This window comes from Notolabrus celidotus, chromosome 15 (assembly GCF_009762535.1).
Source record: "Notolabrus celidotus isolate fNotCel1 chromosome 15, fNotCel1.pri, whole genome shotgun sequence".
Taxonomy (NCBI): Eukaryota; Metazoa; Chordata; class Actinopteri; order Labriformes; family Labridae; genus Notolabrus; species Notolabrus celidotus.
The window spans coordinates 12,662,495-12,689,892 of NC_048286.1; the positions used below are offsets into that span (position 1 = coordinate 12,662,495).

At 38.5% G+C, this 27,398-nt stretch overlaps 1 protein-coding gene across 3 annotated transcripts in view; it reads right to left on the reverse strand.

Moving 5' to 3' along the window:
- b4galt2 (UDP-Gal:betaGlcNAc beta 1,4- galactosyltransferase, polypeptide 2) overlaps positions 1-27,398 on the reverse strand; it is a 221,180-nt gene that overhangs the window by 39,802 nt on the left and 153,980 nt on the right. For all 3 annotated transcript variants that reach the window (XM_034703800.1, XM_034703802.1, XM_034703801.1), the window contains 2 exons: positions 12,856-13,043; positions 6,469-6,591 (listed from right to left, as the gene is read on the reverse strand). In XM_034703800.1, coding sequence (XP_034559691.1) covers positions 6,469-6,591; positions 12,856-13,043 — 311 coding nt within the window. The remainder of the gene's footprint in view (positions 1-6,468; positions 6,592-12,855; positions 13,044-27,398) is intronic.

Here is a 27,398-nt window from a genome sequence, read left to right on the forward strand (position 1 = left end):
GTAAGTGGCATGTGTCCGCCCTGCCACAGGCTCGGGCCACACTGAGCAGCACAGACAGCTAGTTCCCTCCAGGGGCCGGCGTGACACTAGCAGGACCAATTTCAGGCAGTGGCAGTGCCGCGGTCTGTGGCATCAAAACCAGCATAAAAAGGGAAACTGCTGGAGGGGAAGAGAGAGAGGGCGATAAGAAACAAGATGTGCAGAGTTAGAGGAGAAGAGGAGAGTAAGAAAAGAGTGAAGGAGGGGTGAGTAAAGAGCAGTTTAGTCATTTAGTTGATTTCTATGGAGCGAGCAGATGGAGGGTCAGTGTCACTTTCAAGGACACTGACTGGACGCCAAGCTGAGAGACAGCTCGGCTGCAGCCTATGAACTTTGGTAACAGCAGAGAAAACGCCACACTCTCTGATCTATACCCCTGTTCTTTCAAATCTCCCTGTACTGTTCTCCTGTAACTGTTTTACTGAGAGCACTGAGGAAGCAGTACAGCAAGCTTGTTTTTTCATTTAGCTTGTATCTACAGTGTAAACCTATTTGAACATTACATGTCATACAAATGACACCTCAGTTTCGAAAATAATAAATGAAATGGGGTCTACAATCAAGCTAGAGGGCAAGCCCTACTTGTTTTTTTCTGCAGAGGATTGTTCTAAGCTGGGCACCTTTAGCATCCACACCTGACTCCTACAGTCCTGTACCTGTCCTCTTTAAGAAGTGTAGCCGTGTCCTTCCCTGATTCATACAGTTTTTTTTATACCTGTCTGTGTCTGATCAGCAGTCAGTCAAATGACACAACCTGCATTTTGAATGTTCCATTATCACAACAGGTGACCCGTAGGGGTGTGTGTGAGGCTTGTTAATGACGCCAAAAAAACTGGAAATGCAGCAACCAGCTGCATCTGTCTCTCTCTGATCACCTGCTTTGCAGGACTGCACTGGGGCCTCTCTTGCATTTCCCTACATGACCAAAAGCCAGCTGACAAAGAATTGTGCCACATCACGTGATAGCAAATGAAAAACCAAATCGCTCTGACACCAAAAATCTTACACCATGCATCAAGCATCAAGTAATTCATGGACTGATCACAATAAATATATCACCAAATTTTATTGCATCCCATTTAGTAGTCAACTTCTACATTTCAAGTCAGACAAAAGAAACACAAAACTTTTAAAGCAGGAGCTCAAAAAATAAAAGTAGATAGGAGAGTGTTTTGCTTGGTTCAATGGCCTCACCTACATCCACACACACTACTTCTTTCAACAGTTTGTCCATGTGTGTTTTCATGGGCATTTTCCCCTTTGATTGCTTCGTGAAAGGCTTAAAAACACATCAGCCCTGACATGCCAAGGTAGATGGTGGGAGGGGGTGTGAAAGAGAGAAGCAAGGCAAAAAAAAAATATAATAATAACTTTCATGCTCTGCTTTATTGGCTTATTTCAGCAATATGAAATGTCATTAAATAATTACGAGGCTGACTCATGCTAAAAACAACAAGCAGAAAGGATGAGGAAAAACTAAGGAGAAGAAAAGTTATCATAACCCTAAACAGTCAATCCTTATCATTACCTCGTGTTGATGGGAAACCTTGCTGATATATGTACTGGTATGATTCAACCACTGATCCACCGCTGCAAACAAATATACAAGAGGAAATATACAAAGATTTTTGAAAACTATAAAACTGATAGCGTACACAGTGAGATTCATGGTACACTTTCCCTTGCGCTGGCCTAATGCACTGTGGGTATTTCTGCGTTTTAATTTTATTAGGGCTGTCAAAGTTATTGCATTAACTGTGCCATGCTTTTAATTTTTTTTTTTTTTTAGGTTTTCCTGGAAAATATTCTGGACAGTTGGTCATTGTTTTGGATTGTTGCAATAATAGTAATCATACATCTGCAAACACAATGATGTTTGCCCACTCCTATATTGCTAAGACTATTAAAACTTTTAAAACATTCCTTTAGGTTAAATTTACAATAGGCCAAAAATTAGCTAAGGACAATCATACGATTAAATGCACTTAAATGAATCGTTTGACATGACTCATTTCTATACTTGTAAATTAAAGCCTGTTAATGCAGTCAATTGAGCACATGAAAGCTGTGCAAATGAAGATTATTCATGTTTTACATTTTTAAAGAATCATTTAAAACCTATTTATTTTATTGCATTTTTATTATTATCATTTTGTATTTTTTTCTCTTCTCTTTTTATGTATCCTGTATTTTAAATTATTACATTTATTATCATAATCATTGTTATGTTGTTTTTTTCATCAACTATGTTTTTCACTTATCTACAAAATTTAGTTTTCCTTTACAAGAAAAATATCAATTGTCTAAATTGTTTAAATTGATCTTCTGTATATAATGTGTACAAATTAAAATAAACAGATCTTTAATAAAAAATTTAATAAAGAATAATTTAAAAATCTCAGTTTAATAATATTTCTACAACCACAAGGATCAGAACTTAAATACTGCAGAGCTGCTTAAAGGTACAGTAGCAAAGGTTTTAAAAGAAAATGACAACAGGAGGTCACAAGACAAAAACAGCCAACTGTTTACAGATACATCCTGTTAATGCAGAGCAATTTGCCACATTGGTCTGTAGTCTACAGGATGCAACACTTACAGTCAGCTTGGATTGGATTGTGTAATTTTACAGAGTGACCCAGGTTCATGTTGAAACACCAACTTTATCCAAAAACTTCCCAAACAACTGCTGAGGCACTTCTCTCTAAATCGTCCATCTGTACGCTCAATATGTTGCAAACACGCAGCACAGTTAATGGTTCACCTCTGCTGTACCCGAGCATGTTGCAAATGAAAAGTTTTTTGGTGCACTCACTTTCCCTTAAACTGCAACCTGTACTGTAGTTTAACTTACAATGTTGATATTCTGCCTTTCCTTCCACTGCTGCAGAAATGTTCCAAAATGTTCAGGCCAAGACACAATAGAATATATACCCACATAAAATGCAAGATGGTGGAATTGCATTATGGTCAATTGAGGCCACAGACCAATGAGGACCCCTTAATGACCTCCTGCTAATGTAATGTCTTATGCATGAGATATAAAATGCAGCCTTGGCTCATGAATGTCAGTTACAGAGCAGCAATGTTAATGTAAGGTATGCTGACTAAAGCCAACTGACTTCAGCAGCTATATTTTATTGTACAGGACACCGTTAAGTAAGGCTGTAGCTGCAAAACTTCTCATTGGATTGTGCTGATACTGTATGCTGGTAATATAACTTGTGCTATATGGCTGAACTAAATTTCAGCGTGTATCAGATGATAAATGAATGGTTTTATCACAAAAACAGAACAAAAAGCAAACACATTGGATCTCACCAGGGGACAAATTTGTTCTCCTGTTTCTATTTCAAAAGGTTTTTCTGTGGTCTTGTATATTGTACAGCAGGGGGTTTCAAAGGCTAACACACTGTGGGTCCCACTTTCAGCAAACTCCAGACAACTGCATCTCTCTCTAGTTCAGGAGTAATGATGTCTTGGAAGAACAGTTCCCAGGGTGTAAACAGCAATATAGCTATGGACCTAGTGAGCTGCAAAGTGAGCGAGAGTTATAAAACATTTTGTGTCTGTTTTGTTCACACTTTGAAGCTTGCTGATAAATGAGGAAGCTCATATTTATCAGGAATGTACATAAAAACATCAACATCATACTAAAGAAAAACTAAAGAGTTGATGATGATTCTCATTCTCTCCAGGGTGACTGGAGAGGCGACTTATTTCCCAGTTGTTTAAATTTGAATTCTGATGAACTGATCGTCTAAAGATAACAAACACTCAGAAAACAGTCAAAAATAAGCATCATTTTTTTATAATTTATTTAAAATTGCAACAATAAAACCCCCCAAAAACAGGGTCAAGGAGTCTGTGGGTAAACAATGTAAAATTGGTTTACTGACTGTAGCTAATACAAGCAGAGCTAGCACCTCCAGCCTTCAGTCCTTGCAGGTTAACGTCCACATGTAGGCACATTCCGGTTATGCACTGCTCAGGTGGATTGGCTATATGCTAGTTTAACCACACACATTCTGTATACAACTTTATCTCTGTGTTCTAGACCAAAATACTGCTGAGCTGCACAGCGCAACTAGATGTCCTCTGTCATGTGTGCTTGTTTACATCCGGGTTGTAGGGCATTGTAGCATTATGACTGACCGGGGCTAGTGGTGGGTGGCTGCACTACTACTTAGACACTACATTGGATTGGCATATTGGACCTATAATAATAAAAACATTAACAATTTGTTAAATAGAGTCATAATTCTGATGCCGATTAGTGAGGGTAACAAACAAGCAGCAACTTCAAGTGCTTGAAACTACAGTTTCTCCAGTGTCCACATGAGGCTGGCTCCAGAAATACTGGAAACCACATACATACCATTAATACAAACATCTTTACAACAAAAAAAATGATTTCTAAAGCATATCTAAAGCTGTAAGATATTAGGGATACACTTTGAATGATTAAAGGCACTGCTGACGTGACTGACAGACGGGGACACTGCAACTGTTAATGAAGAGGTTCAGGCCCGCCTCAGCTCCAATTCTTTGCCTCTTGCTAAGGTGACCGTAAGTGAAGTGTAGTTGGGTCAGGTTTTCCAACACTGAGGCTACATCCATGTATTAGACGGTCTATGGTGACAACATTAGATAGTTTAGTTGACTAAAGCTGCACATCTCTAATTCTTTCACGGTGGACTTAGGAGTCAATGATACAGAAGAAGTATTTCAGCAACAATGAAACTGGGTAACATGGTTCAAAATCAGCTTGCAAAAAGTAAGGAGGGAGATTGAAGATGCTGGAGGATGGATTCTGTTCAGGGACACACTGTGCCAAATCGACAACAGGATCAGCATCTTTAACTTAAAAGCAACAATGATGCCCAATCAAAGTCATTAAAATAAGAGACCATGAACAATCTTGGAAATCCAGAGGAAATTCAATTAGCCGTTCTCCTGGAACTGCCAGATAATGCCTGGCAGTCAAGTGAGAAGTTCAGCTACATAACACAGACTCATTTAACGGACAAGGAAGAGAAAGCCTCAGAGAAACCTCATGTCCAAGGATGATACTCAATGTCCGACCGATTTACAGTTTTCCTTAAAAATCAGAGACTTCTACGATCTTTCCACACGCCATCTCACATCTCAAAGAAGCTGAAATCTCCAGAAACCAGGGAGTAGAAAATCCCTGGGGAAATCTAAAGCATCTAATGACCGACTGAAGCTGTCAACCAATAAAAAAGTTAGAGGTTGAATTTTATCCGTCATCCTTGAGCACATAATTGTGCACAAACACACACAAAGACACACATCCACATTCACAACATAACTTCTGAGTAAACTACGCATAGATCTCTTTTATCACATCCTGCTAGACACTGACAAACAACTGTAATCTTCTGAACACAGCTGACCGACATAGTCCACAAAAACAGCAATTTTGAGGAGCTGTTTTGTTTTTTTCTTCTGATGCTGTTACACTGAAATGAGGAAGTGAATTTTCACAGTGAGAGAAAGAGAGAGAAAAACAGGAACAAAGAAAAGAGATAGATTTAAGACGGAGGCTTGTCATGGCCTGCTGTGTGTGTGTTTTTAATTAGGACCCAGGCCTGATTCACTGAATACAAATGTGACCAAATTCAACATTTCTTTTGAAGCTTGTTTGGCACAGCAACTGACAATTTCTTCTGTCATTAAAAGTTTTTGGCAACCTCAAATGCAGCTTGAAGTAAAAATTTCCAGTTTGTCTCATCCTGAGCAGAGCATTTGTAGAAAATGTTACCTATAATGAATGTGAATTTACAGGTAGTTTCATTATTTAGTGATATAACACATTTTCAGTCCAAACAACTGTCCGAATGCACAATAAATCGAGCTAATGGAGCAGTAAGTGGTTCGAGTTATTCCAGCAGTATTAAGTCTTGTTTGTGTCCCACTGTCAGACTAATACTCTCCTCTCCAGATCTGACTTCAGTTCACTCTCACATGAATATTATTGGTGAACTTGAGCGAGTCATTAAACTCCAACTGAAGTGCTTCTAAAGGTTAATTTATTTGCTAATCATTCCCCTTCTCTGAACAATTACAATAAATCACCCACTAAATGAGGAGCTCCAGCAGAACTTTCATTTGAAAGACTTGATTTCAGCACTTTTTTTTACTGCAACAATCTGCAGTCAAGGCTGAAATGATGATAATATTTGTTTGCACATGAACGTGTGGGACTGTGTGTACTGTGTGATTGTTTTGCAGTTGGAGGCTTGAGAAGCGTTTTCTTCCATGGACATAACCCTGACAGATGCTTTAACACAGATTTTCTTCTGTAGGCTCAACTAATGACAAAATACTAAGAATTTAAAAAAAAAACCCGGCTCTGTACACTACTTTTACTTTAAATATAAAAAAAATACCAGCAGCCTGAGTTACCTGTTGTAGATGTCGTCGTCCTCTCCTCCCCAGCCCCAGTACTCATTTGGGAAGCCGTTTATCTTCAGAAACTGTTTTTTACTAAGGCCTGAAACTCCTCCGAAGTATCCTGCGTACGGCAGCCTGCAGGAGACAAGAGAGGACCAGATGAGTTTAGGTAGGTAGAAAGATGAGAAAAGGGAGGGGTTTATAAAAGGAGCAAGAGCAAATTACATTTCAATTTATGTAGCATTTTATGTTAGAATAATGAAATAACAAGGTAAGGTGTGATCATTGGCAGCCTTGGGTCTCTGCTCGGCTGCATTTCACCCTCTGTCAAAATTTCAGGCACCTCTCCTTTCAAATCATCTACCAGTCAGGGACGGGGAGGCAGACACCCTCTCTACTTTTAAGAGTAGGCTTCAAACTTTTCTTTTTGATAAAGTTAGGGCAGGCTCAGGTTTGGACCAGCTCTTAGTTCTGCTGCTATAGACTAAGACTGCTAGAGGAACTGACTCACTGGGATCCTATCTTTCCCTACTCTCTTCTCTGTCTGTCTATCACTTACTCTAACTCTTCCTGTCCCATTAAAGTTACCAACCATAGACCTTCCTGAGCTCCCTTGTCTCGTAGGTTCCTCTAAGCTGCTGCTGTGATTGTGCCAGACTCCATCTGCTACAACTATTACTATCCGTCTCACCACTATCATCTTTCTCTCTTCTTCTCCCTCTATCCCTGTCTCCAACGCGGTCTCAGCAGATGTCTGTCTAACATGAGTCTGATTCTGCTCAAGGTTTCTGCCTATTAAAGGGAGTTTGTCCTTGCCGCTGTAACTTGCTAAATGCTGCAAAGTGCTCTGCTCATGGTGGATTAAGATGAGATCAGACTGAGTCCTGTCTGTAAGATGGGACTGGATCTTATCCTGTCTGGATGTTGGGTCTTTGATAAAAATATAACAGAGTACGGTCTAGACCTACTCTGATTGATTGAAGATGTAACTTCAAAGAAAATTTAGTGTGTGTCTTCATGGCACAAAGACAGAAAGGCAAGAAAATATCCAGTGTCTGATATGGGCAAATAGAAACATATTTAATAATGAAAAACAAGATAAAAATTACTCTTAACAGCCTCGTTTGTCAAGCTAAAGAGAAACAAAAGGGAAGAGTAAATTATAAAGAGAGCTTAACATCAGCGATAAACAAAATCAGTCTAATCATGGAATCTCAATGGTTTTCAAATTAGAAAAATGCTAATGTCAATAATGCTAGTTGGAGCTAACTTAACATCAATTTAACACCTAAAGATGACACTGAGTTAGTTGTCTCAAGCCTACTAAAAAAGAAAAAAACTGTGTAAATGTATTTAGATTGACATTTTCTCTGTCAAGGCTTAGTCATGACATCAAATACACATTTCTTATAGCATTGTATCCCATGTTGGAAGTATAATCAACATTACAAAATGTAAAAATTCAAATTGCTGGGGTGCAATTAATCAACAAAGGTCCAATGTGTGAAAAATAATTATTATAATGGAGACTAGTGGTGATGCAAAGATGCCCAAGCTAACATTCAGTAACACTCTTAAAATGTGGAAGTATGCTCGTTTGGTACATGCTCCAATAATGATCCCATTATTATCAATACAAAAACAATCATTCCCACCTATTAAATTACTTCATCCTAAATGACTCATCTGGAGAAATAATAGCACAATGATTTCTCTGCATTTCTACTAAATACCCACTCAGATAGTAATTTGTTGATAGAAAGTGAATCATGAACAGCAGCGTTACATAATGAAATACATTAGAGGAGGAGTTTTGTCTTCAGTATGCAGCTTGTGGAGACGACATAATTTACATTTGAATAACATCCCAGAGTGTTTTATGCATTCAGATCGTCTCCTAATGCGTCTTGTCTTTGATGCATTTCAAAGTGGATAATTCATGGCTGCTTTTTAACTATAAGTGCATGATCCATTAAAATATAAAATCCCCTCAATAAGGACAAACTGACCTGGTGTAAAGTGGTATTGTGTTGCTGCATATAGTAACCTGATCACGCTGCATACTTGAAATTTTTTTATTGCACGTTCCAATAGAAATGTTAGATCATCCTAGTACTCATTTCAAACTGCAATTACCAAATGAACACTTAGGAAGTCATTAAAAAAATACACGCCACAGGTGAATGAGTAAGGTGTGAAATGATGAAAGAGGAGAAAATTACACAAAGAAAATAAAGAAGTTAGCCTGCAAACAGTGCTGAACATATCTCACATTTTTGGACACATAGAGGGGCGGGGAAATCCAAGTATGACCTCTGGCAATGGACAAAAAAATGACCAATCTTTGCGAATTTATCAAAAATGGCCTATTCATTGTTGGAGTTACGATATGGCTGCAAGAGGCTTTTTTGGAAGTCTCATCCATCCGCACATGCCTACTAAATGTCATACATGTAGGTGAAAGTAACCACCAAGGGGACCCTTTTTTGTAAATTTTAAGGGGCTTCCCCTGAGGTATTTGCCACACCCATGAGCAGGCCCCAAACTAATTGTAAATGTTCACCAGGTGAAATGTTTACACATATTTTCATGAGTTTCCCAAAAGTGGGAGTCATCGGGGAGGCGGAGAGAAAAATAGAGAATCCAACAAGAGCTTCGTGCCACTCTGTGCTCAGGCTGTAATGATGACAGAATAAAAAAACGAGACAAATTAAAATGAACAATGAAAGACAGATGGTCAGATAGAACTAGACAATGAAAGGTCTGTGTCCTGTCAATGAAAACACCAGCCTTGTATAATGTCTGTATGTGTATTTATTTATGTGTGTGTGCGTGTGTGTTAGTGTGTAGAGGGTGGACAGTTATACTGTTTTTCTCCAAAGTCAACTGAAGTTGGACGGAGGTCAGCTGCAAGTGTCATGACAAGCGCCTGGAGTCTAACCAGAGGGTGATGCGTGTTTGTGTGTTTGTGTGTTTGTGTGTTTGTGTGTTTGTGTGTTTGTGTGTGTTTGTGTGTTTGTGTGTGTGCGTGCGTGCGTGCGTGCGTGCGTGCGTGCGTGCGTGCGTGCGTGCGTGCGTGCGTGCGTGTGTGTGTGCATGGCTGGACACCGATACTGTGTGTGTTGTCAAATGTATGACAGCCCACTGTTGAAAGATGACTAGGAGAAAAAGACGTATGTTTCTGCACAAGTGTGAGACAGAGTTATAGCAAGTGTTTTTGTCTGAGTGCCTACTTTCAAGGGACACCTTGGCTTTGGAACAAAGTTACTTGGGGATGGCTTGTTTGATCTGGGGAAAAAAGTTCTCCATTAGGAGAAAAAGTGATTTTTGGTGAGTTGGAGAGGTCTGCAGAACATAAGTTTTTACATTTAGGAAATATTTCAAGAAAAAAATGAACCAAGTACTCATCTGCTGTAACAACTCACATCTCTGTACACTCTTAGTTCCATAAACTTCATTTTCCTGTGATTATTTATTTGTAGATGTGTTATAATTATGAACACAGCTTCTTTACAATGTTGCACAACTACAGACTGGGCAACATTTCTTACATTTTTTACAGTATCACTGGTTTTGTAAATATATTGTACATTTACTTATTTAGTTTGTACATACTTTTCTTAGAAAATGCTAATTTACTTTTTTATTGCTAATAACTTCAGTAATAACTATTCTATATGCTCTTTGTTGTTTGCACTATCTACTACTGCTGTAACACTGTAAATTTCCCTGTTGTGGGACGAATAAAGGAATATCTTATCTTATCTTATCTTACACAGAAATTAATGCTTAATGTAATGCCAAAAATTTTAGAGCCAAAAAAATGATAATGGTGTCAGGGACAGGTAAGGGATCATCTTAACTCTTCTGCTTTGCTTGTTTGCAGCATGTTGTATTTCAAGACAGGTAAACAAACACTGGATGATACACATTTTTCTTGGTCTCACCACTTCTGTTTTTCACACAGCCGGTCAAACAATTTTACATAAAGTTTTGGGCAGCACTGGTTAGATGATGAACTTACTATGTCAACTAAGAATACATTGTCTTTGTTGACACTGGCTTTTAATACTAGTGTGTTTAGAATGATAGAAGATAGGGGAGTATGACATTAGTTCACCCTACTACCTTTTGAACATGTACTGCTTGTGTTGTATTTTTAATATGCTAGTAGACTTTACTGTTTTTGTACCCATATAGTTTTGATAAAGAAACAAACAAACAAAAAAATCAACAAAAATCTGCAGCAGAAGTTAGATATACATTTATGCAAATGAGTGTTAATAAACACAATGTTGAAAACCTAAGAATATATACTGTACTGATCAAACTATGACAAACACATTGTGATCTTTATAATATAATATTGTAATAAAACATATTTAATTATGTAACTGATGGGTTACTTTACATGAAGTAGATCGTTTTTGGGAGTATTTCCACAGTGTGCATAGGTAGGTACACATCAGATGAGGCATGATGTCTAAATGTTTAGAATAATATGTATTCATTCAATTCAGATGAATAAGTTCAGCCCAATGCAGAAACGTTCTATTGTCTTGTGGCCTCTTTCTCCTCTTTATTAGTACACTATTACCTTTTGCCAACTCCATTACTTCATAATTACTTCATACATTTTTTCAAACTTGACTGTTCCTGTGGAGTCCTTCATAAAGTCATCATACAGGTTGCTTACATTGCCAGTAAAAAATGACCTAACATACCTTTTGTTACATATTGTAAAGGGGCTGCTCCATACTCACAGTGTGCAAGCACTTAAACACTTAAAATCCTGCATGATATAATGGTAAAATCATTTAATACACCACATAAAGTCCTTAAGAGAATGAAATTCGTGGGATGTTATTGAAAGAGCCTTGTTGTCAAATGGACTTCAGGGTGACCTTGTCTGCTCACAGAGCTCTTTGGTGCTGTGAGGTGCTAAGGTAATGGAATAGCACTTAATATGAGCCGACTCTTAACCACAATATTTCCACTATTTAGCTTTTTTTTTTAGCTTTTTAACATTTAAGAGCAGCTACGGTTTACCTCTTCTCTCCTGAAATGACTCAGCTAAATAAAAACCCACCCTCTCATGTAAGCCAGCATCCTGATGCCTGAAACAAACTTTCTTTGATTATTCTTCTGTGTTTCTTTCTTGTTTGCTTACTTTTTTTTAAATGCTAAAACTTGAAGGAAGGGATAAAAAGGTAGCTGACTCAGACAGCTTTGACCTTAGGGAACTATTTACTTCAATGATCTGGATTTTACATCAGCAATTAACTGAGATCAATTCTGTGTCCTTCCAGTCACTCAAACCACTGAGCTTTGCTTTCATCCTCCTAATCTTTAATTTCTGTGAGCCTAAGAGACTCAGGTGCTACTTGTTAGTAATTTACTGCCATTAAAAAAAGTTAGAAACCTGGTGCTCACCACCTGGTGTTGTGTTTGTTGCCAGATAGCATTAGCTTATTGAGATTTATATAAGGGACCTGCTGGAGTCCCTGGGGTGTTTTCAGTGGATATATCTTGTGGACTGACAGCTCTTGGAAGAGTGGGTCACATTCAGCAGCAATGTTTAGTCCATTAATCAATACTTCCAGTGCTTTTAGATAATTAAGGGCAGGAGTGGTGTCATAATGCAAAGACGCACAAATAAAACTGGATGCAAACATTCAGTGCAGGCTGTAAACTCTGAAGCCTTTAAGGTAACGCTGTGTTTTCATAGACTTTTCGGGTCGCACAAGTCTGATTTTTTCAGTCAAGATGTCTAACGGCCATCAATTTCTAAAGGTAGTTGTTTGTATTATATTTTGCAGCTCTATCACCACAACCTGAAACATCAACTTTGCAGATAATGCCAGAAGTCATAACCTCCATGTTTTTATATGCACAAAAGTGTAAATATGGAGTCTAATTGAAAAGATTGGTACGGGTCCATCTGGTTCACTACTTCATACAGCTATTTGTTTGAATATTACATGGATATATTACTGTCAAAAAGGCTCGTCCCCAACTGTTTAGCTTTAAAACTTCATCATAGAGTAGCTCTTCAGTCCAGGCTTCAGGTTTCTTTCAATCCAGCTGGTTTGAGTTGGACGTTTGTTATTTATTTCTTGGCTTTAGAGTATCAAGCAGAGAACTTCAGCTCAATGTGAATGGTGATATAACTCCATCCATTTGCTCTTCGGGAATCTCCCCAACTTTTACCCTCTGTGTTCATACACTGACCTTCAGAGGAAATGTTACTCAAGAAAAGTCGAAGGTTGCTTAGATGGTGCTAGTTTAGTCTTCAGTTTCAGTCTCTGCATTCTCACTCTGCCTCATGACTGATATTGCTTAGTATGATTTAATGTGAATGTAAGGTTTTTCATGTCAGTTTGAGAGTCATCATCTTACCTGAAGCCAAACTTATCCATGGCAATGGCAAAGTGTCTCGGTTGGTCGTAGCAGTGGTAGAGGTTGCGGTCATCCATCGGGATCAGGTCCACGTCACTAAAGATGAAGCAGTCGTACTCTCCGTCCTTCAACGCCTCTGTGTAGCCAACATTCAACAGCTTGGCACGGTTAAAGGTGTCTTCCCCCAACTGCAAGAGAAAACACAAGAAAGATATTTCTTCAGTCGTTGACAGGATGAGGAGGATGTTAACTGTTTCAAAGTCTGGGTTTAGAAACTGGCATTTTCTTACATACAAATCTGGATGTGCAATATCACCATGCCTATGCTATAGCTTTTTTTCCAGTAATTTAAATCATATGAAATCACAAAATTACAAATCTCAAATTGATATTTGTAAGGTAAAACAGACTAAAACAAGACTTAATCGTGGTACCTAAATACAGAAGATGAAAAAGAAGAAAAATAAAACCTCCCAAAATTAATACAAATACTATTTCCACTTTGGGATATGGTGAAAAATCAACCATAAATATGAATTATGAATTTATAGCTACTAGATGCAAAACTGCTATGGGCACAGTTATCATAAAATGAGAAAATTACTCAAACCAAGCCAAAAGAGGTCAGGCTCACATCAAAGGTGTATTCTATTTTATGCGATAATTCAGCATGAACTGATGTTTTACTGGCAAGAAAGGATCAGATGCCTGTAATAGTGACATCTTCTTCTGAGACTCCTTGTGTATCCTCGGGGCAAATACAGAGTTGGCATTATGCTGTCAGCCAATCGCTTACATCAATCAATCAATCAATCAATCCATCCATCCATCCATCCATCCATCCATCCATCCATCATATTTATATAAGGCCATATCACAACAAATGTTATCCCAAGATGCTTTATAAACAAAGCAGTTCTAGACCGTACTTTAAAGACCCAACATCAAGACAGGATAAGAACCAGTCCCATCTTACAGACAGGACTGAGTCTGAACTCATCTTAATCCACCATGAGCAGAGCACTTTGCATCATTTAGCAAGTTAAAGTGCTAAGGATAATCTTCCTTTAACAGGCAGAAATCTCGAACAGAATCAGACTCGTGTCAGACAGACATCTGCCTCAACAGAGTCAGGGTTGGAAAGGAATTGGATTGGTTGTGTTTATTGAAGGGGCCTGGATAGCATGACCCTGTTTTGCCTTTAGCATAGTGACACATTTCAACTATCATTTTAAATATCACTTCCTCCATTAAGTAAAAACAGCTGGCTAGCTAGCTTGCCAAAACCTGGTTTCAGGATCTGCACCTGAATTGTAGTTCATTTTCTAGTTGACAGAAATAGCTAACACAAGGGCTAACTTGTGTTTGCTGTTATTTTGTGCACAGAGGTTAGAGTTGAAGGTTGTTTATCAACCGTAAAACCTGTTAAGAAATCTAAAGAGGCTAACACTGATTGCTCTTATTGTGTATCTCAAAGAATTAAAATACCTGGAGGCTTCACTCTTGTCATGTAAGTTCTTTTGTCATGATAAACGCCAAAATAAAAAAAAAACATGATAAGATCTGTCCAACTTCACCAGGCGGACCACAAACCTGATGAAGTTTGTCTGAGTGTCTTGGTTTGGTCTGGTTTGTAGATTACATTACAGTTTGAACTTAAGGTTACCTTCCACATTAAGACTTTGCATTAAAACACCAACAACATGATGCGTTTGAAGTAATACATCAAAAATAATAGTCCATTAATTGGGGGGGCCATAATAGCAGGCCATAATACTCTATGGGCCTTTTTCCTCCATCTTCATATTTTATTTTTACTACAACTGCATTTGCCAAAAAATGTTTCATACTTTTCATCTGTTCGCCGCTGGTTTAATGATATAGAGGAAAGATGCATAATCTCTGTAATTTCATTGTGGCCTTGTAGCCATTATCACTTTATTTTATGACAGACAATACTTATCTGTGCTCAAGAGACACAAGGTGACAAACTGTGAATAGGTTTACAATGGCCAAGAGTTTCTATAATAAGCTCTGGGTTGAAATATATGAGGATTTTCCTGGAGGTCAGTATTTATGTCTTCATGCAGTATGAAATGATGTGTTGACCCCAAGAGAGCCGCTGCTGCAGTGAAATGCATCCGTTTTCCTGTCTCTGCCTAGGTTTAACACTGTGGCTAAGATAAATGCATTCTGGCTGAGCAGAGGAGCTGTGTAAGATAGCTGAGGTTAATATATATGACAGTTTAAAATTCCTTAATACACGAGATACAGGATGTTTCTCTTTGCCGTGACTTTCTGCAACTGCTTGGCTTGGTGAAACCCAAGTTCTTGTCAAGCTGCAGGGAAGCCAGACAGAAAGAAGTGAAGCTACTGTGCAGCCTGACAACTCTTTGGCAGTCCATGCTCATCATATGTTCTCTGAGTTTTATTCTAGTTTCAATGACAAGTACAGAGAAGAAGGCTGGGGGATGATGTGCTGTCCAGGAGAGAGGTAAAATTCAAAGCCATTGTACAGTCAGTATCTGGTACATGCATTAAAAGAGTGAATCATCAAGAAGATTTCCCCTCAGGATGCTTTTATTCACTTAGTGAAAGCTAGTACATTTATTTTAGTAAGAATGGCCTCAATCCCCTGAGCAGGAGGAAGTACAATCTTTATATGCATTGTAGCATTAGCTAACAACTGAAGCTCTGAGGTCATTGGCTTCATCATGTAAAAAAGCTGCAGAAGAAAGAACAGAGAAAAGAAACAGCTTTGGGTTACGAAAAAAGACTATCCAAAGTAAAATGGAAGTAGACCACGAAAATGAAGTTAACAAATTGAAAACTATATCTAAAGGAAAACATATTATTGATCATCTTGATAATAGATATAACATGTAATAAGCTTAAACCTAGAGAAACAGACTGCTACAGCAACCCTGCAAGAAGGAGCGCTATCACAGATCATTCATTCCATCAGCAATCAGCATCACTGCATGATCCCAATACATGAAAAAGTATATATGTTTATGTGTAAACACAGATAACCCTTGCATGTATATATCCTTGCATATACTCCACCTTGTTTGTGCAATAATGTCCATAATTATTAACTTAAATTAAAGTATGCTCACTAATCATGTCAGCATGCTTCACTCAGTGTGCTGTTTTACTTTACTGTTAAAAGCGGTTTATGGTTCCATAAGTAAAGGTGAACAGTGTGTATCTATTTGCTTCTATTTCCAGATTTATTTGAAAAAATAACATATTTTGTGACTTTATACTGCTGGTTGAAATCTAGAGAAATCTAGACCTCATTTAAGGTTATTAGTTTTACTTCCTGCCCTGTTTCGTCCAACTTGATTACCCTAATTAGTTTCACCTGTGTTCTGTGTTCACACCTGTTGCTCGTTACTCAAGGTGTATTTAATAATAATACCTTTATTTATATAGCACCTTTTAAAAACCACAGTTTACAAAGTGCTTCACAAAAGAAAGGGCGCATAAAAACAAACACAAAGAGTAGCCTACAGCAGACAGAGTTCAAACAAAATTATAAACAAGACCCAAACAATGATTCAACACAGGCAACACGAGAACCCAAGAATAAGAACTGAGACCAAAGGGACCAAGAAAGTAAGGCAATTACAAATCCAACAGGAAAGAAAGAATAAAAATTGGCTACAAACAGTAAAAAAAGAATAAAGCATTAAAAAAGGGGTAAAAGGAAAAAGGGGAAATAAAAGCAAAACAGAGATAAAATCATCTATATAGGTAAAGCATTTAATGATATGCAGATAAAAACAGTAAAATAAATAAATAAAGATGAATAAAAGCTATAAAGGCAGTAAATTAGATATTAGGAGAGTGAAACAATTAAAGGAAATGTTTAGTCAATGTGTCTCCTCCCCTGTGTGTTGGATCATTGTGTTGTCTTCTGTAGCCCCAATGTCTTATGTCTCCATTGTTTATGTGCTCTCCTTGGTTCCCTTGTGTTTTCTGTTGGATCTTTTTGGATTGTGTTAGTGGATATTCTAAGTAAGATTTTATTTGACATTTTTTTTATCTTTTGTTTATACATATTTTTTAAAGTCTGGATGTGGGTTCTCCTTCCTCATACCCAATGTGACATTTTTAGCCCAAACACGTAAAGAATTAAACTTTCAAACTGCTTAGTCAATTAATCAGTAATTGTATTCTTCAGATTTGCCCCATACGAATGAAAAACAGAATAATGTAAACTTCACAATAAAATGAAGTAAATAAAATGCCTATATTTTTCTATGTTGTATTTTTATGTTATTAATAATAAGATCTAATTTGTATAAGACTCAGAAAATACTGTTAATTGCAAAGCTGAAAAGCAAAGGCAGTACCCTCTTAAACTATATATATGCAACGTTAATGTATAATGTCCATACTGGAATGAAGACTTGAAAGACTGAGTGGAAAATTATTCTTTGCCTTGTTAACCACTTTTAGTGGTATTGTTTGTTGGATTAGATAATTCAATATTTTTTTGTAAACAACTGCAAATTTATATATCAGCTTCATTGAACTATGTGGAGTAGTTTTCCTGGAATACAGATACAGTTACAGGGAGCTCCCAGGACATGTATTGTATTTACACTGGAAATAAACCTTTCAAGTTATCATGACTGTAATGTAGAGTTTCATGCAAATCTGACTTGTGTAGCTCTGATAAGTACTTTTGCAAAATCTCTAAGATGTGAGTAGCCCCACATGACAAGATTACATTTGTTTATGTAAATGAGACTCAGTCTCAGTGCAAAGCTACATCCCTCATATCATAATGAAAAAGGACTTCCCAGTTGGATAAATGCCTCAGTATCTTCAGTAAGAAGCACAATGAACACGGTATAAATTTGCTGTAGTCACGTATTCCTCGGCCATTAGGGAAAACCTCCCACTTTTGACAGCGCAAAAAAAAAAAAATCTCAGATATGATTAATGCATCTGCTGCCTGTCCTCACTTCAGTTCAGGATAGAGTTCATTTATCTGTCTTTTTTGGAGGTATACTTGCTACCATACTGGTGCATTATCAGTTCGGACCGACCGTGAATCCGGTACAATGTGTAATCCTACTGGTAAACCCACTAATACCTGAGATTTGAGCACATAATCCCCTGTGCAGGTAACAAAAAAATCTATTGTCATAAATCCACCAGGGCTTCAAATATCAGCTAGAGTGGTCCTCTGCCTATTTGGAACAACAGCCAGATCATGAGGATGGAAAAACATCAAACCAGGTCAGGAGAGCAAAATGTGGCAGATGTCAACCCAGAGAGTGAGGTCAGTAGGTTCAGAGGGTGAGCAGTCCTTACTAAAAAAAAGAGTAAAGAAGAAATCTTTCAAAACAACATGTTTTTAAGTAACACATTCATAGGACTCAGTTATTCTTTGCAAATAAATTGACATGTTTTATTGCAATAGTAGTCACTGTATTAAAGCAAAGGCACCTTTGTACATCCCCTTTTAAAACTCCTGTTAGAAACTTTTGTTAAGCATTGATTCTTGTGCCCCCTGTGGACAAAGTGGCACCTCTTATCTCTTCGCTGATTTTGCTGTTTACATATGCAAGTAGAGTTTTAAACAATCTCCTCCTGTTGTGTTGTTGTTTTTTAAAAGTCACTGTTTTTGTCATCCAGTATCTTTTCCATGAAAAATGTAAAAAAAAAAGAAAAGAGTTTGTTTCTGTAGCGTTTTGCTAATCACCTCGTCTGGAAAAGACTTTATGGCCTACCCTATGTATCAACCATTCTTGAATCTTAACCATGTTTTTATTTCTGCAACCATGAAGTAAAAGTCCCCTCACTTCAAAAACCAGTGACTATAACTATAGTCACTGCTTTTCTTACCGCAGTGACAACCGGCTTACTTAGAATCGTGTTTTTTCATAAAGTAAAATAACACAACAAACAGCTTATCAGTATATTTCTTTTTATGAATTTGCAAAACCTATTTATAGATGTTTGGCCTCTCTGCCTCCGCACTAACTACTTCATGTCTTTGCAAAAGTTCACAGTCTCGATTTCGAAAGTGAATTTAATGTTCATTTTGAGCTGCAAGCTTCAATCAATAATAGGCTGGGCATCTAATCGAATTTAAAGAATATGCATTTGTTTGTGTGTCTGAGAGACAATCACTGAGAGTCAGGGACTGCAGGGGACAGAGAGATTAGAGTCTCTGCTTTACAGCTTTCTGTAGAAAAGAGAATATTCATCTTTCCCAAAAAAGCAAGCCCCTTTTTTGTTCTCCTACCGCCATTAAGCATTACTGCAGTCATTGTTTATCATTTTAATAAGAGGTCTCTGTATGAACCTTGGAGCATCTTGGCTTTATTACGCCCTACATCTTTCCTAATCACCTCCTGCCACAAGAGAGCTCACATCACTTGCAGGATGTGAGGTTAACTGACGTCCCATTATGTTGGACAGGCCTTCTAAGTACTGTGTGTGTACAGAGGCAATGGGATTGATGGATGTTGTCTCTTTGATGCACCACTGCACAGCCTTGTTGGCTATGTGTGGTCCTGAGTTGATTGCAGCTGTGCAAAGCACTAATGTCCAAACCAGTTTTCCCCTCCTGACAACAAAATATGGCGTAAAAAACAGCAACTTTGTAGTGTAAACCGTTGTTTGTGCTTCTAATATCGCAGCATGATATAATATCATAAAAACGTGGAAACTGACATAGCGTCACTGACGCATCGTCACTTAAGTAGCGTCACTTAAGTAGCGTCACTTAAGTAGCGTCACTTACGTAAAATCAGTTATGTAGCGTCACTTATGTAGCGTTTTTTAAATAATACTTGAGTAGTCACTTTTGTAGCATTTTATACAATGCTACATGCTATCTAAGCATAGCATCACTCTTGTAGTGTCACTACAAAAGTGTGTTGCTTACGTTGCTCACTACTTTTTACTTACAAAGTGCCGCATCCTGCCATCAGTTAAGCCCCAGTTTTGAAAATGCTTCTTCAACTTGTTGCAGAGCTAAATGATGATCAGTCAGTACAGTCATAGAGGTTGTATAATGATATTAAAGAATTACTTATTTACTCTATATTCTTTATATTACTCACATAATTCTAATCTTTGTACCCCACAATATGAACTGGCAGGAGTCCATATTTGAAAAGGAGGGTTCGGTCTTCCTCTGTGCTTGTACTAGTCCATCTCCCACCTCTTCATTGTCGTATTGTCGTTTTTATTTTATTGACGCAGTGTTTTCTGTGGACACTGCATTTTTCCTTGCTCCTGGCTGCCTTTTGCAGCTTTTTTTCTCCTGCTTTCATCTGTTGTTTCCTGACCAAAATCCTTTTCCATTTTTCCTCACCCAGAATGCACTGTAAAGGAGTGCTCTGTTACAATTTGCCTGCTGAGGCCCACAGGGGACAGTAAAACCGCTCATGTGTGAATATTTGACAAATAAACAAATTACATGTTGACAGGGTGAATTGCAGAAAGGGGACTCCAATTTAGCAAAGGGCGATTTTTTGGCTTCCTCATTTGCAATTTCACAGGCATCTTTTAACTTTCAAGGACATTTCTGCTCCATTAATTTTTTATCATGCTGTACAAAACGTGGAGTGCATATGTGTGTGAGTGTGTTGTCTCAGCCTTGTATAAATTAGTTTAGTGACAAGTGTGACAAGGAAGTGTGTGATAAGTAATGTTCCTCTCAGTCAGGCCTCAACCCATTCAAGATCACAGATATCTGGAAAATACATTGTCAAAAAAAGTACACAAAAAGCTCCTGATGAGGACATTTAACTGGCTGCATGTTCAACAGGAAGACACCTCATCCCTTAACAAAGCGTTTAATATGGGCCCTTACTTTTACAATGCAAACTCCAACATCTGGCAGATAAAACAGCTGTACATGTCACACACCACTGATTATATTTTAGTCGCCCTACATAAAAAGTCTCTTAATATTACATTTTCGCAGTCAATGTTTTAAAGCTGCTGTTGGTAGGACTGGTGTAAAAAACTTAATTTGAGACTATTGCGAAATCTCTTCGTTTTCCAATGCCTTTGTATTAAGTAATGTTATTATTCCTCTCATTTCCGTTATGACGGACCAATCATAGCTAATCTCCAATCCTCTGTCATGATTGGTTAAGGGACGGCCCCTACTACGTCCTCCGATTGGTTATGAGTCCGGCACTATCATGGCTGCACACGCCGATCTGTGTTGGGGGGCTAAGAGGAAATCTGGTTGGGAGGGATAGTGTTGACATTCAAAGTCCCTCTCTCTGAACAGATGTTTACCAACAGCAGCTTTAAGTAAGACAAATGTTGCAAAACTGCCAGCCTCAGAAGATCGTTTCATCCAAAGTGACTTACAGCAGGTGTAGAAAAAATCTGATCTGATCTTACTTGCCTTTCTAGGTCCTAAAGAAGCAACACTTTTGATTTAAATCTGTTTCATAACCAGTTAAAAACTCCTCACAGGGGCTTTAAAGCCAAATAGTTGTCAGATGGTGGGTACAGATTGCATTCCACCCTTTTTGCTTTCCATAAATACGCTGAAACACTAGTAGAAAAGTAGACTGGGACTACTAGGCTGTGAGGAAACCAACGCTATACTGATACCAAAATCCAGTCCTGTGTCTACACATTATGTAAAATAATCTGTAAGTGGACAGTAAACAAAGCCCCATAACTGAAAACACCTTTGTTACAGTATATAAAAAAAGACCGTTTCAATGAGCCAAAATATGCTGAAATACTCCATAGAGAAGGACTCCAGAGTGAGAGAAACATGCTTTGAGTTCACAACTATATGTGACAACTTTCACACTTCATTTCAACCATTTAACCTGTTGTTGTCATTATGTATTCATTAAGGCAGCCTATAAAGAGGGATGTTTAAATGCACAAGACTATAGAGAAACTCAAGTACATGCTTAGGTACCAACTTCACCACCAGCAGTTTATAAGTGGGATCAAGTGCAGGGAGCAGCTAGTAAAAAAGACCTCTGACTGGAAAACCACTAGGGTGAATCACCATCTTCCTGGGAAAAATACAGGCGGGGTAATTGAATGGAAAACACTCATCATCTTCCATCAAGGTGTCCAGTTGCTCCACTGCAGCGACTCAGTAACTGACAGCAGGAAACTGTGGCAGGAACGCTCCCTGTTGTGGTTGTTGGCAGCTCCCTGTTATGTGTTCAACGGTGTGTGTATGTGAGGCAAGGTAGCGCTGGAGGAAATGTGAGATTTGGAAATGAGATCTGGACCATCTGGAGCTGGTTATCAACATCAATGAAATCGATAATTAACCATCAAAACAAGCTTGCAGATAAAACTGTCTGCGCATAAAAGGAAGTGCGTCCAGAGTTTGCAGAGCTCCTCTGAAATATTCATGACACCGATATCTCAGCTCTGTCGACGGCTCGGTGAGCGTGTGAAACTTTTTCAGAAGATTTACCGAGTGTGAGAAATCCCTCACACCTGTCGAATGTGATGGAAAGTGTAAATCGCGCCAGCTTTAGAAATTTTGCAGCAAAGCAAAAGGTGTAAATTTTGGTTCTCGTGTCTGAAAAATAACAGTTGCTCACTTACCCTGAGGGAATTAGAGGCACCTTTCAACACTTGTGCTGATATTTCAGCAAAACACAGAATCCCAATGGATGAAGTGTTGTTGAATTTGACATTATTGTGACAAAACTAGAGCTTCTCTTGGAAGCCCATTGATGAGAAGGGCTCTGTTTGTTAATATTATGACTTATCAAGATCATGTTACAAACTTTGAAGGTATTTGCCTCTCATTGGAAAGTCCTTAAAAGCTATGACTGACTGGTGGCGATTCACCAAACCTTTGGGAGACAGAAGTTTTAAAGGAAGGAATACTGTCACTTCAAAGCTCCTTCTTAGCATTTTTAAAAGAGTAAGGAAGCATTGATCCTCAAATCTACCCGCGATTAAAGCAAACCACAGAGTGCCAGTCCTGCTTGGCATGTGAAAACTAATTTTTCCCACCTTTGTTGACCCCCCCTTGTTCTTCCCGGCTGTTATCATAAGAGTGTTTTTGTTAAAAAGTTAGAGTACAAGTTTGTGAAGTTGAGGCTCAAGGAGATAAAAAAGCTTGTCACATCAATAACAATGAGCAGCTGATTGATTGGTGTTCCAGCTTCTGTGCTTTATTGTGATTCCTTATCAGCACCCTGGAGGTTATGTGAACTGATAGCCTAACACTGAGGTGATGTTGATTTATTTGTTATGTCAACTTATATGAAGAAAATGGGACATTTGCATAAAGTGACTGATGACATGACTGCTCCCTGAAAGTGAAACCAAAACAGGAGATAGGAGGTGGACACACCTCATCCATTTTTAAATACAGTCAATTAGCTGGACTAAAGATTAAAAGATATCAAATAACTCAGAATATGTGTTAATGATCATTAGTGGAAATGCCATGCTATTCTCAGAAGTTTGGCTCTAATTTAAACCGTTTGGTTCTAAACTATAATCAATATGCGAGGGAAATGATGGTGTTGAATTAAGAGGAAGGGAAATGACTTGAAAAGGCCTTCAGTAACACAGTAACACCCAGAGAAATGAGAGAAAGAAATGAACATTTGCTTCATCTAATTTAATTTACCTCCTCTTTGCCCCTTAAACGCTCACATCTCTCATCCTTGCCTCCTCCCTTCACTTCCTGCTCTTATGTCATCACTTACATTTATTTTGTCTCTGCTCCTCTCAAGCTTCGTGCCTTTTCCCTGGTGTCTCTGCAGTAATCTGGTCAGAGTCAGTCCCTCTCTCTCTCTACATGCCCTCTGAAAACCAATTAACCCCATCAGCCATATCTGAGTATCACCAGATAAATCCTTTGCTGCTCCCTCGGAGAGCGTGTGTGAGCTACTGCCTGTGTGTGAGGGAGACCGATGTTTAACTGTCTTCCTGATCTGCTTTTCGTACAAACAAACATACACTACACTATGGACATCTGCCATGGAGATGGATTCAGGCTCAGCCAGTGCTGTACCTGAGCAACTGTCACCATGACAGGTAGTCTGTTTTTTGGAAGGAAGGTGAGGATTCCTGAGCACAAAATTTGAATGTCCAAGTGAATTGTCCGTTGTCAGTTTATTTATATTTCACCATGATGATTTGCAAAAATTCTGACTCTGACAGAAATTGACTCTTTGTGATGATTTCATGCACTGTGTCATGGCAACAAGCACAGTTTGAAACATCTTTTTTTCTGTCGTGTGAAAATGTTTGACTGCTGGTTCTCAACAGATGTTAAATGTTATTAGAAGCTGTGAGATTCAGCCTTTAACTAGTAATTCTCAGCCAGGGTGAGAAAGAAACCCTTTCAAGGAAGAAAGAAATATAAACAAATAAATTGTGTAAGAACTTCTCTGAGGGTGACCAGTGTGGGGCTGTTTGGGACTCATGCTGTTAACTTGTACAAATATGATCATTGCACCTAACACAGTGTTCCTCAATGGATCTCTAATCAGCTTGGATTTGCTGATACGGTGATGAAAAAAATTTCACTTTGTGAGACTGTCAATTAATTTATAGATATGTGTTCAGTACGTCAGCTTGTAAGAGGAGCTCAACTTGAGCAGGGTTCTGAACCTGAAATGCTTTTTTTTTTAAAAAACATTGCAAATAAAACGATCTCCGTAGTTCCCATTTCCCTTTGCTCTGCTTCACTGTGGCTCAAATAAAACTACATTTGTTTTGAGAGTTTTGGAAGCATGAAAGTCTCAAGTGAAAAGGTTGGCAACACTAAGGTAGACTCGTTAGCAGGCTAGTTATAGTTGACAAAATCTGCCCAGTAGCTGTCATATTAAACCGCAACATCAACTGTTGTTTTGTAGAGCAGGGGTTCCCAAACTTTTTAGAGTGGGACCCCCAAAATATCGGTGCCAAAGACTTGCCATCACCACTGTCCCTCGAAGTGCTTAAATGTTGCTTCATATTTCATTTAGCTGGTCTGCAGAAAATGATCTGCCTACATGCACATGGAGCTGTTTCCTGTGCTGATATGAATTATCCTGCGGCTACTTTTGTTAATTAACTGTGAACTAACCCTAACCTTTGGAGTCATCTGGCAACAAAGAAAGACAGCAAACTGATTAAATGTATTTATTTGCAAGGTTATTTAACTATTTTTGTTGATATTTTTTGTGACCCTGCCATTAGTGTCTCGTGGCCCCCAACCCACACATTATGAACCTCTATTGTAGAAATGAGGAGCTGTTTTGTCTACTTTTAACTGACATCCAGGACCATTTTTTCATTAAATTCATACAGATTTTCAGGAGCATATGTAGCTATCATTGAAAACGACATAAGCTCGATGTAAGTATGAAAAGCTAAATAGTAAAGCAACATAAGTAAGGGAATGGTCAACTGGTGTTGGGAGAGACAATAAATGAAAAGCTATTGTCTTCATTAAAGCCAGAATGAACATTTGTGACTGAAAACACTCGGCCATGCGTTTCTAATAAAAGATGATGATCCCTTCATTCCTGCACCACCTGGGAAACAGGAGGCTCATCAAAGCTTGATTAGATACTGCAGTCAACCATGAACACACAAACACAAACACACACCCTCCTATGTATATCTAATTCATAACCTTACAGTCCTCAATCATCCTCGCAGCAGCAGTGTGTTTCCTGCTTTATGAGAGCTTGGCACACACCACAAAGAGCGAGGAGGGAAGAGCGTGACAGAGCTGGCGTGAGGCCAGAATAACTAATTTGCTGTAATGACTTTCTGGCAGATCAGACGCAGAGGAGCTCCCAAATAAAGCAAGAGGCCGGGCCGCGACGGGCAGTTCAATTACCATACCGCCTCGGTGTAGCCGATCGACGCAGATCAGGGCGACGTCAACACACCAGCTGATGATGATATGCTACTCTGCTGCGCTGAACAATGGAGCAAGTAATTTGTTGTAAGAACAAGACAGCCCTCCAATAAAAAACAGCACGGTAACATTTGTTTTATTGCAGGTACATGTCCATATGGAAATAAAGACAGTCCACTGTGTTCATTTTACAATCCTGGGTTATTGTGTGGAGGATGAGGCGCTGATGGGAAAAGTTTGAAAAGAACATGTCAACTTTTAATTTGAGGGGCAAAAGGAGTGATATACAGTATATCACAATTATTTTGCTCTTCGTATGAAACAGTGACACATGCTGTAAATGTTATGGTTTTATTCCTAATTAAAGGTTCCACTGATTTGAAAAGTTCACTGAAAAGGCCAGCAAGTCTCCAGAGACCAATGCTGAAATAACACAGGGAAATAAAATCTTAGAACGGACTGGACTAACTATGCGGCCATAATTCATAGAGATTATTTTGGGGGCTTTTTGCTTCTATTCAGATGGGACAGTTTGAGAGAGACAAGAAATGTGAGGAGAGAAAGGGGGAAGTGACATGCACCAAATCATTTAGGGACCAGGAATAGATCCTACGACCAGTTTGAGGAAGACTTTAGCCTCTGTACATGGGGCATCCACTCCACTAAGTGAGCCAAACTGGCGCCCCCCTTATTCATAAAAAAGGCTGAAACCTGTTTAGACATTTTCAAAATAAAAGCCCCATTGGTGTACGACCAGCGCAACGAAGACTACAGCCTCTGCACATGGGGCGTCCACTCCACCAAGTGAGCCAGACCAAAGCCCTGCTACATCATAAAAAAGACTCAAACCTGATTATACATTTTCAAAATAAAAGCCCCATTGGTGCTCAGTTTGAAATAGTGCACGGATACTACATGCCAAAATGCACCACAGGTCTACTATCAACAATAAAATATAACCTACAGCAGAGTAAGGAAAGTGTGTTAGTGCTCGTGGAGATGCATCACACTGGAATTTGAACGACATGTCAGTAAATATACTGTCATAAAAAAACATTTGTTCATTAAAACTTCGTCCCCTCTTCAGCCTCTGTGGGCGAATGAGGCCTCTGTGGGCAAGGTTTCAAATGAATAGAGCAGCACTCGCCAAGAACAGCTTGGAAGCAGTGCTGGAGAGTCATATATTCGTTGGAATGTTGAATATCTAATTTTGTAGTTTCATATAGTATGGTAATTTTATTCATTAACAGTTTCTTTGCTCATTTCCCATAAGACTCTTACAAAACAATATATATAATGATAGTAAAGAAATGTAATATCACAGTCATCTTCTGTATGAGCTTGCCCCAGCTCTACAATTCAGCTGCACCATTTTTACACTACTTATTCTTAATGTAATGTGGATGTAATTATATGAAAGCCTAAAACTATTTCACTATTCCAGCTGACTTGTGGTGATCTCCATTTAAAGGTTCTGCATAAAAATGCAGAGTCTGTAGGTGTGGGACTGAATTTGGTATCAGTAGTGTTCTGGGGGCAGAATTCAATCTGCTGAGATGCAATGCAGAAACCAATCGGCAGTCATCAAATGACAATTAGCTTTAATCAAAGTGAAATCTGTTTATAGGTGCAGCTAACAATCAACTATTGGATGGCTTCTCAACACCAACTTCACTCTCACTTCACAACAATG